General features: G+C 40.7%; 1 protein-coding gene across 1 annotated transcript in view; it reads left to right on the forward strand.

Moving 5' to 3' along the window:
- The window catches only part of Kdm7a (lysine demethylase 7A), a 62775-nt gene that overhangs the window by 11388 nt on the left and 32836 nt on the right, over positions 1-18551 (forward strand). Inside the window, exons 2-3 of the mRNA XM_040728498.1 lie at positions 12398-12483; positions 17639-17756. Of these exons, the coding sequence (XP_040584432.1) occupies positions 12398-12483; positions 17639-17756 (204 nt within the window). The remainder of the gene's footprint in view (positions 1-12397; positions 12484-17638; positions 17757-18551) is intronic.

The raw sequence follows: 18551 nt of genomic DNA on the forward strand, positions 1-18551 counted from the left end.
GCAGTCACGGTAATTGCCTGTGAGTACAGACTTGGCTCTCCAGTACGCACTTCTGCAGTCACTGCATAAGCAGAGACATGCATCTGTCCTTCAGTTCACAAGGGTAGCAAGTGTGTCAACATGCTGCCTCCTTGCCTCCGGTAAGACACACAAGTGAGATACTGCTGAATTGGATAATGGAGAAAAACACTCAGTTAAGAGGATAGCACAGCAAAGGGAAAAACAAACAAACCAAACAGTGCCCATGGAAGCGAGGTCAGATTGGTTGTAAATGGAGTGACAGAGTGAGGAAACACTGTTGGAAACCTGACGCTGCTTTCCAAGGGCTCCAGATGAAGTCAGTCACTTAGTGAAGACACACTTACAAGTACAGGGTTTGAACTCCTAGTCGGTGAAAGATGCATTCGTTTTATTGCTGTTCATTCCTCTAAGTAGCAGCAATATGAACACTTTTTAAGTTAAATCATTTTATTTAAGGGGACAGTCTCACATGTGAGGCAGAGGCAGCTCCTGATCCAGTGGAGCCGGAGTCAAACAGCAGCACCACACACCCAGGCACTTCTAAGGTTGGACACAGTATAAAGGTCATGGAGTAATCATGGTTTCCACCATTGAGTATCGAGATAGCTTTGCATAGTTTTGCTTATGTGGTTATTTAAAAATAGTATTTATGTGTGTGTGGTGGGGCGTCGGGGGAGAAAATGAGCAGGAGCCCCCACACACATCAGCAGTGTGTGAAGAGGTCAGAGGACAGTTTTTGAGATTGGTTCTCACCTTCCATCTTGTTGGCTTGAGCCTCTTTCCTTATCCGCCCCCATCTCATGGAGGAGGCTGGAGTTATAGTTGCATGCATGCTGCTAAAATCTAGCTTTTTACACATGGGTTCTGGGGATTACACTTGGGTCATCAGGCTTGTGCAACACACACTTTAACTATTAAGCCATCTCACTGGCCTAATGTGCTTTTTTTTTTTTTATGATCTTGCTGTACTGTATTAGGCAGGATTCTCTAGAGGAACCAGAACCAGTAGAATGTAAATATGTTCTTAAAGGGGACTTATTTGATTGGTTAACACGGTAGGGGCTGAGGAGTCCAGCAATAACTCTGTTTGCTGGAGGCACAGAGAACCCAGGAGTTACTCCGTTCACAAAGCTGGATGTCTCTGCAGTGGCAGTCTGGGGCTGGAGGCCTGCAAGTTCTCTGGAAAGTCTAGTGTCAGAGTGCTTTGGAAGAGCAAGGAAGCTAGCGTCCGACGGCAGTGACAGTGACAGGAAACGGTGAAGACATGCTCATGTAATCACATTTTCCCTGGCCCCTTTTGCATTGGGACCTCCTGCTCTAAGGTGCCACCTCTTTGAAAGTGGGCTTCTCTCCCTTTGCTAATTCTCCAGAGAATGCCTTCAGACATGTCCAGTTGCATGTGTCCTGGGTGGTTGGACAAGTGTCAGGTTGACAATGAAGAGTAACCGTCACAGCTGCTGTGTACACACAGCTTATGATCATTTGGCTTTCTAGTGGAAATTAACAGTTACCCAGTGGACTTGAGCCTATAATGACAGCTTATCTTTTGAGTGGCTCCAAGATATAATTAAGTAAAAAAGTTTTCCTTAATGTTATATACTTTATATCTTGCCTTGACTTGCATGTATTAAATAGAACTGTCTGATATTTGCAGGACAAATCAGGGTAGCATGAATTCTAATTGTTCTTAATAATAAAAACTCAGAGACAGATATTGGAGTTAAAAGCTGAAGATCAGAGAAGCAAAGCGGCCAGCCACCAGAGAGTTCTCACCTCTACCAATGCTCAGACCAAAGGGGTGACCCTGTCCTCAGGCTGCATCTCCAGACGGCATCTGTCTCCACCAAACGTCAGACTGCGCTGAGCTCCTGTCTCCTCCCACCTTTTATTCCTCTCTAGTGCTGGGATTAAAGGCGTGGATCCCAAGTGCTGAGGTCACCTTTGTGTAAGCTGTTTCTCTTTCAGACTGGATCAATTTCACATAGCTCAGGGTGGCCTTGAGCTAACAGAGATCTGTCTGCCTCTGTCTCCGGAGTGCTGGGATTAAAGGTGTGAGCCACCACTGCCTGGCCTCTATGGCTAACTAGTGTGGCTAGCTCTGTGCTCTGATCCTTAGGCAAGCGTTATTTGTTAGATCATAAACAAAATATCACTAAAAGACTGAAGTTCTTTGATTTCCTGGGTCATATGTGAAGTACCATGCAGGGATATTTATTATGGATATGTCAAAATTTCCATGTTCTAGACTCTATTTGCCTTATTCTTTTTCCAAAATGGAGAAGCATGCTACAGGTATTGTTTCCTTACCCAATGTGGAATGCTACCTTAGTTGGTGTTCTAACAGAAAATTCACTCATGAATGCTTTTGCTTGACTCAGCCTTTCCTTTTAGGAAACTGCCTTGGGACTGTTCCTTACGGATGAGAAGGACCAGATCTGTTTGCTTTTAGGAAACTGCCTTGGGACTGTTCCTTACGGATGAGAAGGACCAGATCTGTTTGCTTTTAGTTGATGCCTATCCTTTGTAGCTGACTGAATTCCAAATTGATTTAGAAAAGTCTACTTGCTGTTGTCTTTTATTTCAGGGTGTCATCTCTTAGCTTCGTGTATATTAAGCTTTCAGTAGGTGTCACTTGGTTCTAGAAAATATATTTGTTCTTTCTTTCTTTCTTTTTTTTTTTGGTTTTATGAGACAGGGTTTCTCTGTATTGTTTTGGAGGCTGTCGATCCAGCTTGGCCTCGAACTCACAGAGATCCGCCTGCCTCTGCCTCCCGAGTGCTGGGATTAAAGGCGTGACCCATCACCGCCCGGCATATTTGTTCTTTCTTTACTCAATAGTATAATACTCTGTACTCAATAGAAATGAGACTGCAACTGTTTATAACTGCTTATAATGGCTATCATTTATTTTAAAAACTTTGTTTATGGCCAGACATGGTAGTTCATTCCTATAATCCCGGCACTTAAAAGGTTGAACCAGAAGAATTGTCAACAGGTTTGAGGTCCGCTTGAGCTATATAGTATAGTGTAAGATGTTTTCTCAAAAGGGGGGAAAAACTGGGCATGGTGGTACACACTTTTTAATCCCAGCACTTGTGAGGCAGAGGTAATTGGATCTCTGTTCATTTGAGACATAGCAAGTTCAGGTCAGCCAGGGCTATATAGTAAGGCCTTGTTTCAAATTAAAACTAGTATGTAAGTAAATAAGTAAATACACAAAATCAACCATAAATAGTAACACCCCCTATTTCTTTCTATTTATAATTTACCTATCAGTATTCTTTTTATTAACAATGTTTGGGAAAATAAAGATAATATAGGCACACAAAAAAGAAGACAGATATTTTACATAAATATATATTGAGTAGGGACCCCCTGTTTCTAAACTTGCAGTTTAGAAAATTAAAAAAAAATTAATTCCGGCACTTAAGAGGCAGAGACAGGCAGATCTCTGTGGTTTGAGGCCAGCCTGGTCTACATAGTGAGCTCCAGACCAGCCAAGGTTACATAGTGGGACCCTGTCTCAAAAAAACCAAACTGAAACAAACAAAGAAAAACAAAAAGAAAGAAAGAAAGAAAAAAAAACAAAAATGTTAAATCCCACTTCATCAGCAAAAATAATCAACTTTCAGAGAAAGAACCTGAAAAAAATTAATCAGTTTATTCCCCTTCACATTCATTGTATTTCATCTCCCTTTTATATTTATAAAATGTATTTTCTATTTTTAAGATATAGGCTATGTAGTGTTGTCTGGCCTAGAATTTGCTAAGCAGACCAGGCTGGCCTTAAACGCAGAGGTCTACCTGCCTCTGCTTCCAGGAGTGCTGGGACTAAAGGTGCGCACTAACACAACCAGCACGATGCATATTAAACACGATGGAGGATAGTGGTCCCGACTGGCACCTCCTAATCTATAGTGTTCCTGCTTTGTGTCAGTCAACACATGTTTTGTCGGGATTGACTGGACCTGTGTAGATAGGTCTGGGTAGCGAATGCTGAATTATATATGAAACATTAGCGGTATGGAGCCTAACATCTAATTGCAGTTACAGTTTTCATAGAAATTGGTTGTGAATTGACATTGTACTATCCACTCTGGTAGGGTTTTGGATTAATAGTCCCCCAGTGCCATTCCCTGCCAAGCTGGCTGTAAAAGAATCACCTGGGGAACTTGTTAAGAATAAAGATTATTGGCTTACCAATTAACTTTTCCCTGTAGATTGAAGGTGGGGCTTAGGAATGTGGTTTCGTGTGTATGTGTACATGTTAGTTCCTGTGTCTGATACTGATATTGAGTATCTTCTCCAACCATTCCTTCACTTAAATAAGACAGGCTCTCTCACGGGAGCTTGTCGTTGAACCAGACTGGCTGGTCAGTGGACTCCAGGGCTGCTGTGTCCGCCCCTGAGCACTGCCTAGCTGCTTTGTAAATGTGGGCTCTGGGTGGGGTGTCTAGCTCTAGTCCTCATGCTTGCATGTTAAACACTCTGCAGACTTGTCTTCCCACCCCCTTTAAATAATAGTGCACAATGCAAATTTCAGTTGTAGAAGGTAGTGTAGTAAAAAGTTGTCACACACACACACACACACACACACCCGTTCAACATCCATTCACTTTTTCCTGGATGTTTCAGAACTGTTTACTGTACTTCCTTCCACACATACAAGTGTGGGGACATGGATTTTGTTGCTTCTGGGATATCTCATGTCTCCTATTGAACTTCTTCCTTCTTTGGAAAGGCTGCCTGGTGACAGTTGGCCACAGGGAATTCTAATGGGTTATGGGCGTTAAGAGTCACAGTGTGAATGTTACAGGGGTTAGAAACAGTTTTTTGTTTTTGTTTTTTAAATGTTATTTCAAGCATTTCATTTATTTTCTAGATTTATACAAACTTTTACATTTTTTCCTTGTTAATGACTACATAGAAACCATTAGTCAAAAGCACATGGTTGAGGGGCTCAGAGGTTAAGAGCACTGGCTATTTTTGCAGAGGACTCAAGGTGGCTACAGTCACTCCATCTCCAGGTGATTTGACACCCTATTCTGGTCTCTGCAGACACCTATACCACACACAAGGAGAAAAAAAAATAAAGATTAGGGGCTAGAGAGATGTCTCAGCAGTTAAGAACACTTACTGCTCTTCCAGAGGACCCGAGTCTGGTTCCTGCTGCTCACAGCTGTCTGTAACTCCAGTCCTAGGGAATCCAGTGCCCTCTTCTGGACTTCAGACATCGCACACACATGATGCATATGCACCCTTGCAGACAAAACACCCACACATATAAAATAAATCTTTAAATAAGTGATATTAAAAAGATATATAATGCAGTTGAGTTTGTAGACACCTGCTTATGATCCTAAGTATCTTCAGTCACATAAAACCAAAAATTGAAAACCAAAACATACTAAAATACATGGTCAGCAGCATGAAAGAGGCATAGTGTGGTGGAATCAGCTATAACTAAGGTTTTTCAGCCTCCAGGATCTGTTGCTGTTTTACTTTCTGTTATTACAGGAGGTGTGTGTATGTGGGGTTAGACCAAAGATGACAGAGGGCAGGTGACAAATTATACCACCTAACTGCTCTATAAAACATTCCTTTCTACACATCTTTCACTGTAGTACCAAGATAGAAGAGATTCTTGTATTCGTGTCTCTGCTAGTGACCTACCTGTCCTCTCATTCACAGCGTACTTTACAAGAGGCGACTGGAGAGGGGCTGCAGATTGTTAAAGCAGAGTAAGGACTGTTAGCTTGAAGGGTAGAGTGATTAGCGGGAAGACCTCAGGGCAGTGAAAAACACAACCTCTTGGCTACTTTGGAAGCGTTTCCTCCTCTGGAGCACTTTTATGGGTATCTCCATAGAGAATAGTTGATTCATAAGCTCCATTGCCAGTTGTATTGGTTGGTCTCTGTGCTCAGTGCTGGGCATGGGCAGCCAAAACGCAAGCACATTGTTTATGCTCAACAAGCGAATACCTAAGGTATCAACATGTGAATCATCCTATTTTCACATACTCATTATAGAATGTCAGTAGACTATGCCAGCCATATTTTCATCTTTTAAGAGGGTATTTTATATCAAAATTCACTTATTGATTCCCCCCATTTTCTTTTTTCTTTAATTTCTTTGTTGTTTTTACATTGTCTTTTGTTTTTCACCCTCATTTGTGAAGATGTTTGTAGCTGGTTGGGAAGCTGTGGGACACTTGGAAACATGAACCCAGCTGTTAAAGGTAGGGTAGTGTTTCATATTGTGAGAAGTAGTGGAAAGGGGAGATTTAGTTTGCAATATGCCCGCAACTGTTCTAAGACCTAAGCTGATTCCAGAACTGAAACGTGAAAGGAGATAAGATGGAGCTGTAGACAGTCTTCTGTGCTTGGAGTTAGCTCACCATAAATAATGACCATTTCTTTTCTTCTGGTGATGGTCGCGTGGGGGCACTAGGGTACACGGTAACTCAGTCAGTCCTGATTGTGTTAAATAAATGCCAAAGTCAAGAAATTAGATAGCCACACGCTTTAGATGAACTGGTGAACCTTAAAAAGGATGTATTTACCTATTTTTGTTTATGTATATATGTATGTGCCTGTGTGACTTTTTTTTTTTTGGGTGTGTGTGTGTGCACGCATGCCCTACCAGTGTGAGTGTGTTGTCAGGGGCTATTAGAATGAATCAATCCATCCATCCATCCATTCATTTCACCCATCTACCCGTCTATCTGTATGCCTCTCTGTCGGCCTGCCCGTCCATCTGTCCACCCACCCACCCAAAGGGGATTTATTAGGATGGTTTACAAGTTGTGGTCCAGCTAATCCAACAGTGGTTATCTATATTAATTGAATGTCCAAAAATCCAGTAGTTGTTCAGTCCACAAGGCTGGATGTTTCAACTGGTCTTCTGTATAGGCCAGAATCCCAAAGAATTATGCCAGTGAAAGAATGGACTTGGCCAGTGAGAGAGAGATCAAGCAGGCAGAGCAAGCTTCCTTTTTCCATATCCTTTATAAAAGCTGCAATCAGAAGGTGTGGCTCAGATTAAAGCTGGACATTCCCTCCTCAAAAGAGCTGGATTAAATTATTAAGAAAAAAATCCCTCACAGGGCCACTTGGATTTTAGTTAATTCTAGATGTAGTTGACAACCAAGAGTAGCCTTCACAGGACCAAAGGGGATTGCACCCTTGGAACTAGAAATCCCATGTGGTTGTGAGCCATCGGATGTGGATGCTGGGAACTGACCCATCCTCTGCAAGAGCCAGTGAGTGCTTTTAATTACTGAGCCATTTCTTCAGCCTAAAGCTGTTGAACTTTGGATATCCAGGTAAAAACTTTTACTGAACTTAAAACATTTACATTTCTCTACCACAACCCTCTATCACCTGAAGAAAGATGAAAATTTATATAGAAGAATCCTTGTTTTTATACAAATTATTGCCTTTAGTTTCAAATTGAGTGAGTGAAGTTTTAAAAACTATTACAACTTTGACTTTTGGGTAGAATCTGTGACTAATTAATAACAAAAGTCCTAGGGAACTGAATTTAGAAAATAGAAATGTGTATCAGTAAAATGTGGAAGGATGTTCCATGTGGATGCTTATGTCCAGGAGGAAGAATTTGCTCTGGGTTTTAAAGATGAGAGCAAGGCTACTTGGCGACAAATGGAAAGATGATTTGAAAAGAGTACAATCTAATGGAATCTACTGTCATAGGCTCTTAAAAGAATTTGACCACCCACTGTTACAGCTCCCAGAGTAGAGAATTTAGACGGGTGCTTTGTCTAAGAGAGGAAAATGTTTGGCAGACCCTGGTGCATTGTAGTCATTAATTCAATTCTGTTCACATCAAGTGTCCATTCCCTACTCTCCCAACCCCCAGAGCCAACTAAGCAACAATTTCAGAAGATAAGACAATATAAACTGCTAAAGTTGTCACCACTCCATTCACCAAATGACAGTGAGGTTGTTCATTGATGGAAACTATTTGGCAAAGGTCATATTGTCACCCTGCAAGACCCCTCATTCCCCACACATATACAATGGTCTAGTAAACAGTTGAGTTTTCTGTTGTTAGGAAAACCGTGACAGTTTGTTATGGAAAGGGAAGTTTAAAAAGAGAAATAAAGGAGAAACTAAAGGTTTTGTGCCAGATTAAAAAACACCTTAAAACTTTGCTTTCAGAGTTGTGCATCTGTCTCCTGAGTCCTGCTGTCTTTCTTTCTCTTACTGTTTCTTAGAGCGATGTAGGGTTCTTTGAGTGAGCAGTAAGGAGGGAGAAATGGGTAGGCTTGATAGAAGAGTGTGTTGGTTGTGAAACATCACATTTAGTTCTAAAATTATAGTTTGTATGATTAATTTAAATGTGCCTTTCCAGATTTAGTCACTTACCAAATTTACTATTTTAAAGATACCTTTTTTTCAGGTGTATTCATTTTGCCTACATGTATAAAAGTGTACTATGCACATGTATGGGTGCCCACAGAGGAAAAGGGTGTCAGATCCCTTAGGACAGGACTTATAGATAGTTGTAAGCCTCCATATGGGTGCTGGGGGCCGAACCTGGGTCCTCAAGGGCAGCAACTGCTTTTAACCCTAGGTGTCTTTCCAACCACCAAACTGACTGTTTCTGAGTGACCAAATTTGCTAAGTTTCTAAATCAGTTTAGGTGTGTTCTGCTAGTTGATGGGAATTAGCCAAAAGTAGAACACATCACTGGTGTTATATTTTATGTCTTAGTATATATTATGGGCTGGAGAGATGGCTCAGAGGTTAAGAGCACTGACTGCTCTTCCAGAGGTCATGAGTTCAATTCCCAGCAACCACACGGTGGCTCACAACCATCTGTAATGAGATCTGGTGCCCTCTTCTGATGTGTAGGCATACATGGGGGCAGGGTGTTGTGTTCATAATAAATAAATAAATCTTAAAAAAAATATATGTTATTTTGTGCTTTTTGAGACAGTCTCATGTAACCCAGGTTGGCCTTGAACTCACTGTGTATCAAGGATGATCTTGAACTTCTGACCCTCCCTTCAGCTGTGCTAATGCTAGTGTTGGAGATGTGCGTCACCACGCTAGCTCACTGCATTTTAGTAAGGCAGATAAATGGAGTGAGGTGGTGTGAGAAGCTGGAGAGGGAACTTGTGAAGTTTTGAGAATAGTCAAATTTTGCCCTAAATGCCTTTAACTAGTTGGAATACCCCTGCCTCCTCTTTCCCTCAGTATTGTGGGAGTCACCTTTATGTACTTCAGATGTTTGTAGATGAGTTGATGATATGAGCCAGTTTAGGTTTTCCAGAACATATTAGTTAATTCTTTTGATATTACCATCATTTTTTAAAGGAGAAGAAATGTGATAGTCAAATCAGGGCAAGGACAGACAAGACAATCCACATCTTTCTAGAAGTGCTTGCTAGGTGGGTTTCTATGGGTTTAAGTTTCTGTCTGGTTGGGAGTAGAGAATCTACTACACAAACAGGCTGTGGTGGTGCACCCCTTTAATCCCAGTACCTGGGAGACTGAGGGGGGCAGATCTCTGTAAGTTTAAGGCCAGCCTCATCTACAAAGAGAGTTCCAGGTCAGCCATGGTTGTTATACAGTAATATAGGATGCCTTTCTGTGTGCTGTGAATATGTTTTATTGTCATTGGTTAGTAGAGAAGCTGGCGTGGCCAGTAACCAGGCAGAACAGAGCCAGAAGGAAATCCAAACAATGATACAGGGAAATTTGGGGAGTCTGGGAGATGCCAGCAGTCACTGGAGAAACAAGGTGTAAGGTAGTAGCCACCGGCCTTGTGGCGATACACAGATGAATAGAAATGGGTCAGTTTAAGTTGTAAGAGCTAGTTAGTAAAAGCCTGAGCCACTGGCCAAATATTTGTAATTAATATAAGCCTCTGAGTGGTTATTCAGGAACTGGTGGGCAGGAGAGAAACTTCTGGTTACAATACAGAGAAACCCTATGGTGAAAAAAAGAAGGGGGGTGGGAGAAAAAAAAGAGAATCTATTATACCTAATGAGCCTCACTTTCAAAATTCAGCTAGTCTGGTTTTGAGCTCTTGCATTGCATACAGAGATATTTCTCACATAATCTCATTTATTTACAGTGATCTTTTATATATCCCATTTTAGCTGCTCAGTGCTAACCAACCTCATCTGATTTTGTGTGTGGGTGTGTGTGGGTGTGTGTGTGGGTGTGTGGGTGTGTCAGGGTCTCTTTGTCTTAGAGTGGATGATACGGAACTTACTGTAGAGACCCAGGCTAGTCTGGGACTTCTGACAGTCCTCCTGCCTCTCTGTCTCTGAAGTGTCAGGAATAGAGATGTACACTATTATGTTCTAATCTCACACTTGAACTTTCAGCTTTATGATTTATACCACATACATGCCAGCTGTCCATAGAGGTTAGAAGAAGACATTTGACCCCTGGAACTGGAGTTACAGATGGCCGTGAGCCACCGTGTGGTGCTGGGAGCGGAGCCTGGATCCTCTCCAAGAGCCATGCTCTTAACTGCAGAGCCATCTCCTCAGCCTCTCCCATTCCTCCTCCCCTAGGACAGGGTTTCCTTGTGTAGCTTTGGCTGGCCTGGAATTTTTTCTGTACACCAGGCTGATCTCGAACTCGGAGATCCACTTGTCTCTGTCTCCTGAGCGCTGGGATTAAAGGTGTATGCCACTGTGCCCAGCCAACTCTTCTTTTCTATCTTAATTTTTTCTTCTTAAAACAGTCTCCCTACATAGCCCAAGATGGCCCTGAGCGGGTGACCCTCAGTGCTGGGATAGCAGGCGTGTGCCATGACACCTGGCTGCGTCCCTTTTCTTTATTTTTCTCCTTTTAAACATAATGGGAGCCGGGCGTTGGTGGTGCACGCTTTTAATCCCAGCACTTGGGAGGCAGAGGCAGGCGGATCTCTGTGAGTTCGAGGCCAGCCTGGTCTACAGAGTGAGTTCCAGGATAGTCTCCAAAACAATACAGAGAAACTCTGTCTCGAACCCCCCCCCCCCAAAAAACAACAACAAAAGAAACGTAATGGGTTAATTTGTAGAATTACAAAAAAATTGTGTGTCTGTGTGTGGGTTTATGCATTTGAGTGTACTGCTCAGAGAGGCTGGAAGAGGGGATCTCTGGAGTTGGAATTAAGAGACTTGTGACCTGTCTAACATGGGTGCTGTGAGCCAAATTGGGGTCCCCTCTAAGAGCAACACAACCTCTTATAAACTGCTGAGCCGGGGCTGGGAAGACGGCTCAGAGCTTAGGAGCATTGGCTGCTCTTCCAGAGGACCTGGGTTCAACTCCCAGCACCCACATGGCAGCTCACAACTGTCTGTAACTCCAGTTCTAGAGTATCCAACACCCTCATGGGAACATATAGGCTGGCAAAAATACAATGCACATGAATAAAAATAAACAATTAAAAAAAACCCAAAACATGCTGAGCCATCTCTCCAGCCCCTAATTTGTAGAATTTATTTGCTCATTGTGTAGGGCTGTAGTTCTTCATTGAATATTCATTTATGTATGGAATTCTATGAGAATATACTGTAATTTTATTGTTGATAGACTATTATAAATAGCCATTTGCATATAGGTAGATAATCTGGTGTATATTGCATGTGGTTTTTGTTTTTTTTTTTTTTTGTTTTTCAAGACAGGGTTTCTCTGTATTGTTTTGGAGGCTGTCCTGGAACTCGTTCAGTAGACCAGGCTGGCCTCGAATTCACAGAGATCCACCTGCCTCTGCCTCCCGAGTGCTGGGATTAAAGGCATGCCCCATCACTGTCCGGCTCCTTTTGTGTTTTTATAGTATTTTAGGATTGCCTTTTCTAGTTCTGTGAAGAATGTAACTGAAATTTTGATGGGACTTGTGTTCTAAGGGTTTGTTTTGATACTCTTGGTAATGTTTTGAGGCGTATATGCTTAGCTCAATAATGCCGGTCTTCCTTTTTCAAACACATTCATTTAAGAGTATACATTTCTGTTTGCAAATTCTATAATCCACAAATTACATTATGGAGTACATTCATTGTTACAATGAAACTAATGTTCAGAATCTCATTATGGTTTACCTTTTGACTCTTCTTATTGACAGTAATTTCAGAACAGATGACATTTACATAGTGCTTGAGGGTTTTATGTGTTATTTTTTTATGTTTCCACTGCTGCAAAAAGTGAATAGCTTGATGTACATTTGGATATATTCTCACCCACAATTATAGCAAGTGTATGGAGAGAGAGGATAATAAAATTTATTCTTGTAAATGTTTCAAAATTGCTATTTGAGTTCTTGTACATTTTTCACCTCAAGTCTAGACATTTCCTTATAATAATTAAATGAAGTTTTTTCATTCATGTTTTGTTTTGGTTTGTCTTTGTCTTAGCTGTGTTGGTGTAGAAGAACATCACGCTGTTGACATCGACTTGTATCACTGCCCAAACTGCGCACTTCTACATGGCTCTTCCTTGAGTAAGTACTAGATGCTTAAGTAAAAATTACATGTTTGAAATGTAGCATGTAAATGATGGTAATTTTATGATACTCTAATAAACACTATACTACCAAGAGCTGTAGGGGAGATATCATTGAAAATACAATACAGTTTTTGTCTAAAAATAAATTTGAAGCAGTCTGGTTATATAGCCTATACTGGCCCCCAAATCAGTCAGTCAGTCAGTCTGTCTGTCTGTCTGTCTGTCTATCTATCTATCTATCTATCTATTTTTGTTTCATTTTATTTTCAACATAGGGTTTCTTTGTGTAACTCTGGCTGGCCTCAAACTTGATCTGCAGATCAGGCTGGCTTCCAACTCACAGATCAACTTGGCTCTGTCCTCCCCAACCCAGTGCTGGGATTAAAGGCTGTGCCACCACCTGGAGGTTAGGCCCCAAATTCTTGATTTTCCTGCCTCTGCCTCCCAAGTTCTAGGATTTCAGATAATAAACCTTTGTTTGAATTATTAAATATGCCACAAGAATAAGGGAGAAAAATACTAACACTTTTCAAAAATTTATTCTTTTAAATTTCATTTTGCATTCCAACCACAATTCTCCCTCCCACCCCTCCTCAGCCCCCCCAACACTAACATTTTTAATTGCTCATGGAGAGCTCTCAAATTTAAGTACATCTTAAAAAAAAAAAAACAAAAAACAAAGCATGGCAAAGGAAAACTAACCTCATTCTGGAAACCTGTTGTGACTAATAATATCATGTTGTATTAGAGCAGTATACAGAGTTAAGATTTGACTCTAATAGGCAGATGCACGTTGTGTATTTGGGAGAAAATCAAGGTAATGATAGGTAAAATGTTGCATATACTTACTCTTTGACAACCAAGTTCAGTATCTGCTTAAAATTCCTTTATTCCCCATACTGTCCACGGAAAGATAGAGAGGGATGAGGATAAGACCAGAGCAGGTCTCTGGTGACAGTCTTTTCAAAGAGGACAAGGTAAAGGCTGGAATCCTTTTCTTCCACTGGTCTAGAGAATACCAGCATTAGAAACAAAAGAATATTCATATTTGATCTTTCACAGATACTTCCACAGATGAAATTGAGATATCATTGTAAGGCTTTAGCATGTAGCTATTTATTTATAAATTTTTGACTGCAAACTATACTTTTTGTGTTTATAAAATTAAAGGGAAGGCCGGGTGGTGGTGGCGCACGCCTTTAATCCCAGCACTCCGGAGGTATAGGCAGGCGGATCTCTGTGAGTTCGAGGCCGGGCTGGACCGACAGCCTCCAAAACAATACAGAGAAACCCTGTCTCATAAAAACAAAAAAACAAACAAAAAAAATTAAAGGGAAACTGTAGACTTTATTTTAAAACTAGAAAGAGGGCTGGAGAGATAGCTCAGCTATTAAAGGCTAAGGCTCAGATTTCAATTTCTAGCACCCAAATCATCAAAGCCTGTCCCCACAGCTTCCCTTTCCAGCACTAGGGAGACAGAGGCTGGCAGATCGCTGGGAGTTCAAGGATTGCCTAGTTTATATAACAGGCCAGCCAGGGGTGCAAAAACATACAAAGCAAAACAAGAAGGAGCCTTTGACTGAGGGTACGTCCATAAACTGTGGGTGGTATGTAAGTAATTTATAGCCTCTTTGTTTTGAATATGGACTTTTCCCCCCTTGTACTATTCTAAGTAAAAATTTTGTTATATGAAAATAACATGTAAAAGAGACTTAGTAACAGTTAGGCTGATCATTTATTAGAAATATTAATAAGTTTCATAATCTCTTTATAAAAGATGGAATTTAAGCTGCAGTAATGTATAAGAATAGTTTATGTCAAATACAGGCTACCTGTTTTCGTAGTATACAGTATAAAACTTAAATTCAAGACACCCGGTAAAATTGTTACATGAATCTTGCTTGGTGTAACACTGATGCATGTTGTATATAAGTTAAATATGTTTTGGTCAGGAAGAAGTAAATAGTACAGTATTATTATTTCAGGCAGAACAACTAACTTTTATATCAGTTTTGGTGTAAAATTCAAATATCTATTTTATTTGTATGAAACACTGAGTTACTAAGAGCCAGTACTACTTTAAGCGATACAGTCTATTTTTTCCATATATTACCTCTTTAAAATCTTATCACACTTACTGAATTAATTGCATAGACCATAGTGGATTGTAACCCACACTTTGAATAGTGATGCTCCAGAGAAAAGCTTGCCTATTACTTGGCTCTTCAAGAGCTTCATACCAGGCATTGGCCATCTTGTGGGCATGCATCCAACTCAGGGAAGATGCCCAAGATGCAGGAATCTGTTTTGTCTTGATACAAGGCTCACCTCCCCATACTTCACCATCCACTTCAACTTGGGTGATCCTTTTTGATTTCTTTCCCTCTGCTATTGTTTCTTGATAATCAGGATTTCCTGTTCCTATCAGAATATTCCAGATGTCTTTATTATAGATATAATAGACACTGTAATACCCACTTAGTAAGGTGCATTAGACTATACTCTGTGGTTGGGAATTAACTTGATTTTAAAGCAGAAAGCTGCTCAGCATTTGAATATATACTTTGTGTGCTCCTCAGGCACATGCAAGTCACCCTTTCCCTGTGACTTCTACTTACTATCCCTTCACTGCCTTCCTCTTTAGAAAAATTCAGCTGCGAATGATTTTATGTTTCAAGCTTGGTGGCCAACAGGACAGTTGCATGTTTCTCTTAATGTTTAAGTCAGCACATTAAAGGAAGTTGTGGTCTTCTGGTAGGTTATCATATGCCAGATTTTATAGTGAGTAAATATTGACCTATATTATCTCCTTCAATATGTGCAACAAAGTTGTATGAGATACAAGAGAAAGTATCTAATTAAATACTGTGTAGTTATTTGTCAGAGCTATAGTTTGGATCCATAGCTATCAGATGACAAAATCGAGTATATTTTACTGATTATTGTGCTCTGCAAAAATTAAAATAAAAAAATAGAATATCTGACTGGGCCTGGTGGCACATGTCTTTAATCCCAGCACTTGGGAGGCAGAGGCAGCACTGTGAGTTCAAGACTAGCCTGGTCTCTGTAGTAAATTCTGGGAAAGCCAGTATTATGTAAAGAGACCCTGGTTTGGGGATGGGCAGCATCATAATTCACTTAGCAAATGGGCAGCTTTTTTGTTGTTTAGTTTTTCAAATGATGATGGCCTGTTGTTAACACAGAGTTACCTATATGGTAGGACTATGAATTACTCCCACTTTCCTGCAGGCTGTTTTGCAGTTTATAACAAATTATCTTTAAAATAGTGCTGTTTACATTAGTTTTTCTGTTGCTGTGACAAAGTTCCATGACCAAGGCAACTTATAAAAGAAGTTTAATCAGCTTTATGGTTCCAGAGGGTTACTGTTAATTATGGTGGAGTTCCAGCAGGTGGCTGAACAGCAACTGAACTCACATCTTATTCCTAAGCAGGGGGGCAGAGATTAGCATACTGGGAATAATGGGAGGCTTAAAACCTACCAGTGACATTCCGCCTCCAACAAGACCACACCTCCTAATCCATCCCAGACAGCCACCAACTGGGGAGCAAGTGTGCGAGCTTCTGGGGGCCATCTCAGTCAAAACACCACACTCTCTTCTCGCACTGCTGGAAATTTATCTTGAACAATTAATAACAGATAGATTTATGTACAGGTCTGTAATTACAGTGGTATATGAAGAAAGATTGAGAACAGATGAAGTGCTTGTCTTAGTCACTGATCTATAACTGCAGTGAAGCAATATGACTAAGGCAATTATGGAAGACAGGGTTTGTTTGCCTTACAGTTGCAAAGGGTTAGAGTCCACAATGGCAGAGCCAAGTAACAGCTGAGCACTCACATCTTGATGAACAGCCATGAGGCACAGAGAGTGTGTGCGCTGGGAATTGGCAGTCTTGAAACTTCAAAGCTTACCCCCCATGACAAAGCTCTTCCAACAAGACCACACTTTTTCGTCCTTCCCAAGTGGTTCCACTAACTAGGGACCAAATACTCAAATACATTAGCCTCTGGGAACCATTCTCATTTACACCACCACTGTGCTTAAGAATCAAAAATGATTATAACATGGCACATCTATACCTTGAAATTGTTGTCTGCTTTTAAATTGCTTTTGAATATTTAATAAGGAGAAAATGCTAATAAAACAAGAAAATTGTATAAAAAATGTGATACCAGATGAAATAAATTTTATATCTGTGTATAATAGAGGGGAACCTACACTAAGATGCTCTTGAATTATGGGAATGGTTTTTGTTGTTGTTTCTCTGTATTGTTTTGGAGGCTGTCCTGGAACTAGCTCTTGGAGACCAGGCTGGTCTCGAACTCACGGAGATCCTCCTGCCTCTGCCTCCCGAGTGCTGGGATTAAAGGCGTGTGCCACCAACACCTGGCTGGGAGTGGTTTTAAAGATTTGTTTTTATTTTTATGTGTGTTTGTGTGTGTGAATATGTATGTGCACCTGTGTAGGTGCCTGAGGGGCCGGAAAAGAGGTCATTAGAGATCAACCTGCTGTCAGTGGTTGGAACTGAACACTAGTGTTCTGCAAGAGCAGCAAGTGTTCTTATCTGCTGAGCATCTCTCCACCACTGTGTGAGTGGTTTCCAGTGAGAAATAATAACACACAGGCTACCTTACTGGAATTTCCTAGGAAGATTCAACTGTCATTCAGAAGTTTTCTTGGGACATTTAAAGTGTGGGGTGACTCTTAGCCTCTTCTGTATTGAAGATCTACTCACAATTAGTTACTTGAGAATCTTGTTTTAAACTCTTAGATATACTCTTGATTAATCATAGTATGACTCATTGTTTTAATAAACTACTTTTAAACAATTTGGAAACGTTATAGTATGGTTAAATGTGCATAAATAAAAGACTTCGTTTGCTGCTTTTAATTCTTTAATTATTTTGAATAATGGTCAGGCTTTTTAAAAACCCACAGTTAATTATTTATAATTACAGCATTAGCTTTTGTAAAATTTTCTTTTGTGGCCTGGGAATGCAACTAAAGACGTGAGTGTTTTCATTGTACCTGCAGTTGTTGGTTCTGACTATGTAGACTATAACAATTAGACAGCACATAGTGTTTCCAGTTACCACGTGTCTCATTCCTGACTTCTGCAACCTCAGTGAAAAAGAGGAGGAACTGGCACAGACATGACTACACAGAGGTGGACGACGGCTCCAGGCCCGTGCAGGCTGGGACCAGGGCCTTCGTTAGAGAACTGCGCTCTCGAGCCTTCCCAAGGTAGGGAGCATGCTCTGCCTCACACACGTTAACAGCATTGGCTAGTAAAGTGGAGTTATCGAACGTGGTCTTTCAAACTTAGATGGTGTCATGCCATTGGTGTCAACTGGCTTTTCACTTTTTTCTCTGAAGTAGAAACTATCATACAAGTCATAGGAGTAACTAGGCTTAGTTTCATAGAGCTATGATACATACATATGCATGCAAATTGGGTCACCATGTAAAAATACTCATCCCCAGAATTGGAAATACACTGATTTGAAGCAGTTCTCATTTCCGACTCCTGATAATGCGACCACTGTTTTTTTTCTTTTTTCTCACCTTTCCTGATTTGCACCTTCAGTTTTCTCAAATCGCTGTCAGCTGCCTATGCCCTGGGTCCACCAGAAGCATGCAAGGCTATTGCTTAGTCTCTGATGGCATCAGGTCTGAGCTTTTGACTCTGGAAAATAATGGAGTGTATTTGAGTTGTCTAGGCTAAGGGAGAGTCACAGCAGTATGAAGCATTAATCATGCTAATTCTGATCATTTCCTACTCACTGCCTGACATCTGTTTAAAGAGATAATGCTTAATAGGCTTTACCCAGATCATATCTCAGCTTGTTAAAGAGGGGAGCACAGTTTAACTTCACAGTATCCAGTTCAGCCTGTTAGGGAATTCTTTCAGATCCTGAAATGAAAACCCTGAGATTTTTCCCTCTGACTTTAAGATTTCTTTGCTCCTCTGTTCACCATCTTTTAGTCCTAAAACTGAAACACAATGAAAAACCATCCACATTTGCCTTCCTCAGGTTG

The sequence above is a fragment of the Mesocricetus auratus genome, unplaced genomic scaffold (genome assembly GCF_017639785.1).
Source record: "Mesocricetus auratus isolate SY011 unplaced genomic scaffold, BCM_Maur_2.0 Super-Scaffold_100019, whole genome shotgun sequence".
Taxonomy (NCBI): Eukaryota; Metazoa; Chordata; class Mammalia; order Rodentia; family Cricetidae; genus Mesocricetus; species Mesocricetus auratus.